Consider the following 11,150-nt stretch of genomic DNA (forward strand, 5'->3'; position numbering starts at 1 on the left):
GGGGGAGAGGTGCTTAGCTCTGCCTGATTTGCACATAAGTCAGACCATGGCTTAGTGCAAAATGTGTAGGCTCTAGAAGATCATGGCCACTTTGCTTCTCCCTGGTTATTTTGCTGCTTGTACTGTTATGCTGAGCTGAGTCATGGGAAGGTCCATAGCTCAGTGGCAGAACCACCCAGAGTGGTTGGGGCAACCCAGTCAGGTGGGTGGGGTACAAATAAAAGTAATAATAATAATAATAATAATAATAATAATAATAATAATAATTATTATTATTATTTATATCCCGCTCTCCCCAGCTGAAGCCGGGCTCAGGGCGGCTAACAACAATAAAATAGTACAACATTCTAAAATCATTTCATTATAAAATTAATTCAATTCAAATTGATGACAACCATTAGGCTAAAGTTCTGTGAAGATTGCCAAAGGAGGGAGTCAAAGGCCTGGTGGAACAGCTCTGTCTTGCAGGCCCTGTGGAAAGTCCCGCAGGGCCCTAGTCTCTTGTGACAGAGCGTTCCACCAGATTGGAGCCACAGCCGAGAAAGCCCTGGCTCTACTTGAGGCCAGCCTAACCTCTCTGTGGCCTGGGACCTTCAGGATGTTTTTGTTTGTAGACCGTAAGTTCCCCTGTGGGACATACCAGGAGAGGCGGTCCCGTAGGTACGAGGGTCCTAGGCCGTATAGGGCTTTAAAGGTTAAAACCAGCACCTTAAACCTGATCCTGTACTCCACTGGGAGCCAGTGCAGCTGGTATAGCACCAGGTGAATGTGATCTCGCAGCGAGGACCCCGTAAGGAGTCTCGCCGCAGCATTCTGCACCCGCTGGAGTTTCTGGGTCAGTCTCTGGGTCAGTAAGATGATGATGATGATGCAGAAGGTCCAGGCTCTATCACTGGTGTCTCCAGATAGGGCTCAGAAACATGTGTGCCTGATTTCCAGGGGATCCACTCTCAGGCAGTGTGGGCAGTATTGGGCTAGATGGACCAGCTATCTGACTCTGTATAAGGCAGTTTCCTGCGGTTGCAGTTTAGCTGTCCCATACAAACCACATGCCATAAATCATAAGACAAACCTTGGCTGAACCATGAACCTGGGTTTGGACAACACACCAAGCCATTGCTTAGCTCAGCACTAACCATTCAGAGCAGATTTGTGATGAGGTTTCATTGTACGAATGGAAATCCTTATACTAATGGAAAGAGTGATTTGGATACTGCCCTGTGCTTGTAGGGAGGATGTTTGTATGGAATTAGCGGGGGGGGGGGGTACATTGCCCTGCATGGTGCCACCTTTTTGCCATACACCACAAGTAGATTTCATTGATTTTTTTTTTCCTGGGGCTAAATTTACATTTCTTCCCCATTACTGTTTTGCATGAATGAAATTGGGCTCTCTGGACTTACAATGCAAGGAGATTGGGGGAAAATAGGCCCCATGGTTGTGGGGAAATTCCTCAAGTCAATCCATCCTAACTTGTATTCTGTTTCCAATAAGATTCCAGCAAATGAATTTCTGTGCATTGGGTTCCGAGTAACAGAAGTATTCCGTGTTGGAATGGCAAGCCCAGGAAGCTTCACAGTGTATGAATATCACACTCCTGGTAAGGAGACAGTTCCTCTAAGCCAGAGCTTTCCAAACTGTGTGTCATGACACATTAGTGTGTCGGCTGCAGTGTGCAGGTGTGTCGTGCGAATGCTCCCTGCTCTTCCCCCGGGGCTGGAAAGGAATTAGTTTGTGAAATATACTTGGAGTCGAGTGTGGATTTCATGCTCTTTATTCAGCTCATAGTAGCGAGGAATGGAAGTTCCCCCAAAATGCCTGCTTTATATACATTATTTACACAATGGGCCCCACATGATTGGCTAATTCCGGGATTCTCCTGTAGGCCAATCAGGTTGCGGATTCACTTTCACCTGGAGTTGGATTGGGTGGCTCCTGCAGACCAATCAGACTGCTGCATTCTGGATCCTATTGTTCTAGGACCAATCAGACTGCTGCATTCTGAATCCTATTGTTCTAGGACCAATCAGACTGCTGCATTTTGGATCCTATTCAACTCAGTACATAACAGTTTGGTTTGCTAGTAAAACTGAATTACTGTGTCGTGAAATGATGCATGCCTAAAAAGTGTGTCAGCAGCATGAAAAGTTTTGAGAACTCTGCCCTAAGCAATGGCAGTATATAGCAGGCTTTGGGTGCAAGAGGTCCAAATTTCAATCCAGGCAGGTCTTAGAAGGACCTCTTTCTGAAGATCTGGAAAACCACTGCCATTGAGTGTTGACAGTGCTGGGCTAGATGGAGCAGTGGTTTGACAGGGGATAAGGCAGCTTCCCTCTGTTCCCTTTCCCCACTTGATCTTCACAGTTGGACTTGCGCTAGTGCTTGCATCCTTGAGCAGCTGCCAGGACTCTGGCATCTTAGGAGGGTCCATCGTTGATCCCTGCCCTGAGCCCTCCCGGAAATAAATTTGCCTGGCCCAGCCCTCCAAGCAGCACCAGGTGACTGGGCTTAGCTGCCATTTTAATTTCCCACAATACCCTGGAGCAACACTATATAGAGGATATTACCGGGAATGGGGGCTGCCCCTAGCCACCTGGGGCTGCTTACACCATTGCTGCCTCCGCTGGGTAAGACCATCAGAGGACCAGCCCAAGGGCACGTGAGCCACACCTCTGTCATGTCTGAAGCCAGTCATGCACCAGTCAGAGTGGTGTGATTTCCAGGACCAAATGTGACATTACATTAATTGCATGAATGCAATTAATTACGCAGGGTTCTTGTTTATGGAAAGAGTTGCTATGAAGAAGTCGGAGTGGCCAAGGAGCTGTGGGGTGGGGGAGTTGAATTCTTTCCCTCTTTGTCATGATAGCAGCAAAAATCTCCTCTCTGTAGTTGTTCGCTTTTCATGGGAAGCAACTCCCTTTGGTGTCAAGAGGAGTTTCCCCTGAAATGCAAACAGTAGCTTTGAAGAGGTGTGAGAAAAACTCCCCCTAGCCACACCACACTATTCCAAAGCTGCTCAGGCTTTTCATCTGCTGCTGTTTACATAACAAAAGACACGTGTGCTGATTGCAGTCATGTCCATAATTTCACATCTTACTTGGTCCTCATTAGGGCTCCGAATTCTTTCTGAGTTTCTCAGTAGAATTGCTCTGTATTCTTGTTTACATCTTGGCTCGTGGGACTTTGACACCCACCACTCTCTGTCTTTCTGAAACTTTGATTTCCCACAGATAAACAGTGCTCTGTATTTTACGATCCTTATGGAGAAGACTCACTCGTAAGACTCTGTGAAGGGGTAGAGTGCAAATGTATGGAAGGTAAAAATGTTTTCCTGCAAATGGGGATGGAATAATTTGCCAGCTTTATTTCTCTTTGCTTGATTTATCCAATCTTCAATTCAGTTCTCCACATTTCTGTAGCAATTTGCAAATTTTCCTTAAAAAAAACCCTAATAAAATTTCTTCAACATTTCTTCCAATAAACAATTTTTTTTGTAATCAGTTTTGACTAATATATTAGGAGAACTGGCTTGCAGAATGCCTTTTGTATTTTCACTCATATATTCATATTTGTGCACATGTTCCCCTAATACATAAAAATATTGTTTGGATGTAGAACAGCATAGCAAATTTCAGATAAGTGCACATTTTGAGGGTGGTCATGTTTTGGTTCTCATATTGTTTTGGAAAGTGGAAATTTGATAAATTCGGCTTTAAATAAGAATGGAATCAAATCTCTCCCTCACTCTACATGCAAGTAAATTTCTACTGACTTCAGTGGAACTCACTTCCCAAGTGACATTGCTGCCAGCGTTTAAATTGCTAATATATTACAGGATTGTGCGGTGTGACTCATTGCATTGAGGGCCTTAGTGTGAAAGTGCTTCCTGCTGTTAATAGGAATTTATAAGTGTGAGCTACAACAAAATGTTCCAGCCAGCCACACCAACCTTCAAGCCATTCCATTCTGTTCCCCTCCCACAACAGTAATTCAGAATTCCATGGCTGCTGAGGTTGCTCAGCCTTATTGGGCTGTTTTTTGAGTCCCCTGCCCTTTGCTTTGTAGGAAGAATTAAAGGATTCTCTTGGTTCGCTGAACTGGAACAACTTAAGCAGATATTGGGGCGGTGGGGAAGGAAGTTGGAACAAGGCAAAAAGTTTCTGCTTGTGCTGTTTCTCTGTTTTGCTCAAATATAGCGGAATGTGGCCGCATGCAGAAAAGACTGGATGGGTCTATAAGTTTCAATTCTCGGAATGAAGTGGCATGCCAGAAGGACATTGCATATGGTAAGATTTTGAGGGTTGGTGCATGCTATTCGTCCCCCCCCCCATATTTACTTTCAGCATTTTTACTCTGCCTTTTAACTCAGAAGGGTTTCAGAAAGGCTTAATACTACTACTACTACTACTACTACTACTACTACTACTACTACTACATTATTTATATCCCGTCCTCCCCAGCCGAAGCCTGGCTCAGGGCGGCTAACAACAATAAAATAATACAACATTCTAAAATCATTTCATTATAAAATTAATTCAAATCAAATTGATGGCAACCGTTGGGCTAGAGTTCTGTGAAGATTGCCAAAGGAGGGAATCAGGCTGTGCCCTTTAAAAATAGTATGAAGGTAGCCCCTCCTGTCAGGCTCACAGTCTAAAAAGACACGACACACAAGGAGAAAGGAGTGGGAGGGAGGAGGGGAAAGCAAGCACAAGCACAAGTTCTTCCAAGTTATAGTTATTAAAGTTACAGCCAGTGTCAGTGGTGGTTATTGTGATCTTGGCCTTGATAAAGAACAGTCTCTTCCCTGAAAGCACCCTTCCTCCATCAGATCCAGGAACAGAACTGGTGCTAATGACCAAGCCAGGAGCACAGGGCAGTTCGTCCCTCAGACAGCTGACTTGATGACAGTTAGAATCTGACCAGCAGGGCAGTGTTTTAAAAGCCGTCCAGGAAGCTGGAATACAGGATTAGACAAATTCATGGAGGAGAAGGCCATCAATGTCTCCAAGCCATGATGGAGATATTCTCCCTCAAGAGTCGGAGGCAATATGGGTTGCTGGGAAGTACAAGTAGGGAGAATTCTGTTGCAATCAGGTCCTGATTGTGTGTTTCCCGTTGAGACTTGTGTGCTTGCCATCATGTCATCCACTGTGAGAACAGGGTTGTGGACTAGGGGAGAATAGGATTGTGGACTAGATAGGCCTACAACCTGATCTTCTTATGTTTGTGTAATCATGGTGCCATGAAGCAGAAGAGGTACAGGCTGTGTCACAAAGAGACACAGTACCCTTCAGCACTTCCCCTTGTGATCTCCCAGTCTGAGGATGTGGGCCTTCTTACTTGACTCAAAGGCTGAAGGCTCCAGGTAGCTCCAGCTCTCTGCTAGACAACATCCCCAACAGGAGTGAATCCTTGAGCTAGTAGGGCCCACTGGGAACTGTCCATGGTCCTGACTGATCCAACCTCTGTTTAAAGAGACCTGACCAGTCTTAGCATGCTCAGAAGAGGTTCAGCCTCTGTCTGCATCCTTTCCAAGCTTCAAGACCCATGGAAAAGTATATCCTGCACTCCAGAGCTGGTGTAAGATTCTAGGTGGTAGTGTCTGGGTCAGCTTGATATAGGAGACCTTCCAGCCTGATCTAGCAAGATAAGAATAATTATCAACTGAATTATTTTATCTCTCAGTTAGGGCCTAATGATGCTCAGAACACCCCCCCATCAAAGATGGGGGGGGGGGAATGTAAAGGAGCAACACTGTGGTTTGGAGATGGGTACTATAGTATGATACAGTGGCCTCAGATTGTGCCTGAGAATGTTTAAGAGCAAATTATGAGCATGTTCAGTTCTCCAGGGCTGTTGCCAGCTGTAGTCTAGTATCTTGAGGGCAACATATTGGCTGCCTCCATTTTACTGTGTTCTGGCAAGCATGCAACATGGAAATCAGGTTCAGATATTGTATAATCTTACTGGCCAGTGATTTTAGGACCCTCAGGTGCAGCCTCCCTCCCATGTGAAAAAGGCAGGGTATTAAAAGTACACATTTTCTTGTATTTGATTTGATTATCTTGGATACTCTGAAAAATATAGAAATTGTTGCACTCTTGGGGTTTCAGGCTCCTCTGCCGTTCTTGGTATTCTAGCAAATGCCCAAACTTTCCACCCTCTGGAGATGATCTTTAATTTTATATTTATATATGTCACCCGGTGTAATATTAAACTCAGAACAGTTTGTAATTCCAATTAAAACAATAAGATGTCTGGACTTCCAGGAGAGAGGAATAGTGATTCGGCTGTCTCTCTGTTAGCTCCTGCTGACAGAAGATAATTATTTAGTGATTGATAACAGTGAGACAGATAGTCTGACTACTAAATCACTCTGTAGTTAAGGGTGACCTGGGAGTTAACCAATAATTACTTTTAAGAGAGGACTCCATATTCCATTTATTTGATTTTTGTAGTTGTTATTTTACTGTAATATGGGAAAATCTTAATTTTTAAAAAATCTCAATAAGATGGGCAATAAAGCAAATTAAATCCTGTAAGCAAATGGCCCAAATACCAACTAAACCAACAGTGAAAATTTAATGTCTAGGGTTTAAAATTCAGCAACCTTCCATCCCTTTAAAATTTTTATTTAGAATACTTATATCCTGCTTTATAGCCCCAGGAGGCTCTCAGACAACTTACAAAAGACCCCCACAGCAAAAGTTGCGCTCAAATCTGGTTCAGAAATATAAGTAACAAGGTGCCAGGATTATTTAGGGGGCATTTCCTGCCCTAAGGCTGGTCTTCAGACTATAAAAAGAGCCCTGCTAGGTCAGTTCAAAGATCCCATCTAGTCCCTTCTCACAGTGGCAGCCAGATGCCCCAAAGGGAAGCCTGCAAGATGTCCATGGGGGAGTCCTGGTGTTGCCCTTTGACCTTTCCCTACTATGCACCAGAGCCTGCTCCTGTGGCAGTGGAGTGGAGCTGAACAACTGGATCCTGCTCAGCCCACAATGGAGGTAGTCCTCTTGTGACTTTGAATACAAAACTTAAAATACAACATTTTAAAATACAAACACTTATTTAAAATTAAAATTCCCAGGAGAACAAAAATGACTTAACTGGACTTCCATCATCAGGATGTCACAGATGAAAACATGCTGTCTGCTATTGACAGTGGGAATTGGTGATAGCAGCTCTGCTCAGAGAAAATGCAGAGATTCTTACCGTCACTTTTAATGAACACACTCAAGAATGAACCTTTGTCCAGCGTTGTTGTTGTTACTGGTTTTTTATTATTATTATTTCTTCTCTGTAGTCTATAAAGTGAATATCCTGTCCTCCAAGCCAGAAGGAAGCTTTGTTAAATACACTGCAACTGTCCTAGATCTCTATAAAAGAGGTGAGATCATTTGTTATCATGAGCTGAAATGATTCCATTAAGATACAACAGGAGCAGCGAACCCTGTGGCTTTCTAGTCCCAATCCCCATCAAGCCAATGGCCATTTGTTTGTTTGTTTGATTAAATTTCTATACCGCCCTTCATCCAAGGACCACAGAGTGGTTTACAATATAAAAACACAAAAACACATAACATAGTAACAACACCCTACCACCGTTTAGAAGGCCATAGATTGTTTAACTAGCCAAAGGAATGGTGGGAGTTGTCATCCAGTAATCTCAGGAACACAGAGCCTAGGGCTTGCAGATCGGAAGGTTGGCAGTTCGAATCCCGCGACGGGGTGAGCTCCCATTGCTCGGTCCCTGCTCCTGCCAACCTAGCAGTTCAAAAGCACGTCAAAGTGCAAGTAGATGAATAGGTACTGCTCCGGCGGGGAGGTAAACGGCATTTCTGTGCACTGCTCTGGCTCACCAAAAGCAGCTTAGTCATGCTGGCCACATGACCCAGAAGCCGTACGCCGGCTCCCTCGGCCAGTTAAGCAAAATGAGCGCCGCAACCCCAGAGTTGGCCACGACTGGACCTAATGGTCAGGGGTCCCTTAACCTTTACCCTTAACCAGTTCTGCCACTCCAGCGGGAAGGTAAATGGCATTTCTGTGCGCTGCTCTGGTTCACCAAAAGCAGCTTAGTCATGCTGGTCATATGACCTGGAAGCTGTATGCCGGCTCCCTCAGCCAGTAAAGCGAGATGAGCACCGCAACCTCAGAGTCGTCCGCGACTGGACTTAACGGTCAGGGGTCCCTTTACCTTTACTAATCTCAGGAAGATCCCTGCCCCTCCCAAAGTGTTCCTTGAGCAGAGCATGAAGTCATGGCCATTTCCTTGTCTTTTGCCCCCAGCAGATGTGGGAAAGATTTTTCACCCCAAGGGCCACCTTCCCATCTGGGCAGCCTTCTGAGGGCTGCATGCCAGTGTTGGGCAGGGTCAGAGGCAAACATGAGCAGAACAACAAATATAAATTTTATCTTTGTGGTTCTGTCTTGCAGAAATGACAGAACTGCTAGCTGGCCTTTGGGCTCCTTCTAACCTCCTTCTATTTTTACTCCAGGGGAGGCTTTTGCTCAGAAGAACTCAGAAGTCATCTTTATTAAAAAGAATTCATGTGTCGATGTTCAGCTTAATCCAGGAGAGAATTACTTGATCATGGGGAAAGAGGCCTTGAAGATAGGAGATGGTGCCAATGCCAAGTAAGTAAGCTTGGATTTACAGTGCATGGTATGTAAAGAATATGTTCGGGGCTTTTTTAATTTAGAGAATAGTCGAGGGTATCTTATGTAGGTGGGGGCAGGGAGAAACCTAAGTAGGGATCCCAATAAATAGCCCAATGAAGGGGGTGGGGAATGGAGTATTCAGGAAGAGAACAGGGCTAGCTGCTTAGAAACCTGAACAGGATACTCCATTCTACACATTAGGATTGTAGCAGCAATATTTGGGATGATGGGGAAGAGGTGAGGTGGTAATAGTGTTATTTTGGAGATTACCCAAATGTATTCTTCACCTCTGCATTGCAAGAGAAAGAGTTGAACCCAATGTCAGACTATTTCCATTATTTTCAAAAGGTCTACAGTTCAGTACAGTACAGTTCAGTTGGCCACAACCCAAAGTATTTCAGGGAGCAGTTGAAAGTTGAGTTGTTGTTTTTTGGGCAGACTGGGGTGAAGAGAGGAGGTGGAGAGAGCAACCATTCATTTCAATGGGTCTTCTCTGAGTAGAACTTAATTGGTGACAGCCTTTAAAATGTATAAAGTTAAATGTTCAATGGACATCTCTCCTTCCATAATGTATAGTACAGTTTTCGCACTGTGCCCTGAGCACTACCTACAGTAGAAAATAGACATGCAGGTTTTTATTTATTTAGTTAGTTATGATAATATTTTTAGACGGCCTTTTGATGCAAAGAAGGCCCCCCACATGGTGTATGACCACCCTTGGAAACCAATGAAATTGCTAGAACAAATTAAGCATTAAAACAGAATTAATTTTTTTGCACCCGTTGAGTATCTGAACACTCTTCAAAGACAGTCCCATGTAGCGCATCTTGCAGTAGTGTAAACTGTAAGACACGCATCATTGGCCAGATCCATTAAATTTACTTTAGCAGTTTGCATTCCTTCCACTATTTCATGTACTTTAAAATGCCCCTTTCCTTCTCCCTTTTTTGTAGATACCAGTATCCATTAGATGCCATGACCTGGATTGAATGGTGGCCTACTGACTCATCTTGTGCTTTGTGCCACGACTTTGTAGAATCAATGGAGGATTTTGTGGAAGATCTCTTTCTCAATGGTTGTTAAACTACTAAAAAACTTTTGTGAACAGTCTTCAGACTGATCAAAGCTTCCCGGGATGTGTTTTTTCCTATGGTTCTTCCCAGCCTTTTAAACAAGGAGAGCTGTATCTGCCTACATATAAAATAGCACTTATTTTTCTAGGAAGTATCTGAGAATTCAGTTTTTGTGTGTTTATAATACAATGAGCGGGGGGGGGGGAGATGTTGCATGCTTCAGTACTGTGGACAATGTATAATATCCAATACATAATACATTGCCCAACATGGGACTTGTCCACACATCTGCTTGTCTCATGCTTGGACAGCATAGGTCTGAGTGGTTCTCCCCTTGCCCTGCTCCTTACATAGGGAAAAGCTGCTTTTTACCACTAAATCAGAGCAAACGACAATCTGGAGAAAACAAGGTTTGCCATTTGTTCCGACTGAGTGCTAAAGAGCAGTTTTCTCAGGGGAAAGCAGTGGGACAAGAGAAAATGTGGGTGAGCCTAACAAACCTAATAATTATCCTAATAATTCACCAAGAGTCCATCTCTATTCCACATGTTTTCCTTCTGCATTCAAAAGTTATCACCATTCATATTTTGTATTTTGCTCTTTTGTTGTTGTTGCTAGGAATATGCATTGCAGCAGCTGTATGGAGACATTCTAAGCCATTGTTGGTGTTTAGAAAATAAATGGGACTTAAATCATAACGATCTTGTCTCCTTGATTTCAATGGATCTAACCTCAGCTAAGCAGCAGAGCAACCCTAATTATAGAAAGCTGGTGTCATTTATGCCCTACTTAAGGTACCTTTTTTGTTGGCTAAGTTCCACCAAGGTGCTAGATTATATGAGTTTGCTCACTCATATAGAGGCAATTGGTGTAGGTCTCCTTACCCTGTCCTGCCCCTGCTATACCCCCAGAATGCCTCTTTCAGGGGGACTTACACTGGTTTAAGTTCAGCTGGATAAGCCGGGGTGAGTGGCTTCCATCAGCCTATCTTCAGTTCAGCTGAGGTAAGTGACTTACACCAGTGTAGCCCTGGCTGAGTCAGGGCTCAGTCAGGAAAGCCCAAGAACCACCAACAATCCAAACTCACTTATCCCAGTGGATCTTGCTTTTGGACTGAGCTCCTGGTTGAGATCTAATCCTGTAAGACAGGGATGGAGAAGATTTGGTTCTCCAGATCCCAATTCCCAGCACCCCACCCAGCATAGGTAATGATCAGGGACTTATGGGAGATGGATTCCATCAATTACATGGAGAGCCAAAGTTTTCCCATCCTTGCTGCATGGTCTACAAACTATGGTTTCTAGTTCAGGGCCAGTAACCCAGCAAGTGCTCCAAGCTCATTTGGTCAGATTTGTTTATATGGAAACAAGCAAATTTGAAAAGATTGCCCTCCCAAAACGCCTAATACTAGTC

At 44.0% G+C, this 11,150-nt stretch overlaps 1 protein-coding gene across 3 annotated transcripts in view; it reads left to right on the forward strand.

Moving 5' to 3' along the window:
* Positions 1-10,435, forward strand: part of C5 (complement C5) — a 70,597-nt gene extending 60,162 nt beyond the window's left edge. For all 3 annotated transcript variants that reach the window (XM_083597136.1, XM_083597137.1, XM_083597138.1), the window contains exons 36-41: positions 1,495-1,600; positions 3,234-3,320; positions 4,200-4,289; positions 7,310-7,393; positions 8,502-8,640; positions 9,618-10,435. In XM_083597136.1, the coding sequence (XP_083453262.1) occupies positions 1,495-1,600; positions 3,234-3,320; positions 4,200-4,289; positions 7,310-7,393; positions 8,502-8,640; positions 9,618-9,747 (636 nt within the window). In that variant the 3' untranslated portion in view covers positions 9,748-10,435. The remainder of the gene's footprint in view (positions 1-1,494; positions 1,601-3,233; positions 3,321-4,199; positions 4,290-7,309; positions 7,394-8,501; positions 8,641-9,617) is intronic.
* The last annotated feature ends 715 nt before the right edge of the window (positions 10,436-11,150 follow it).

This window comes from Podarcis filfolensis, assembly GCF_964270895.1.
Source record: "Podarcis filfolensis genome assembly, chromosome: Z".
NCBI lineage: Eukaryota > Metazoa > Chordata > Lepidosauria > Squamata > Lacertidae > Podarcis > Podarcis filfolensis.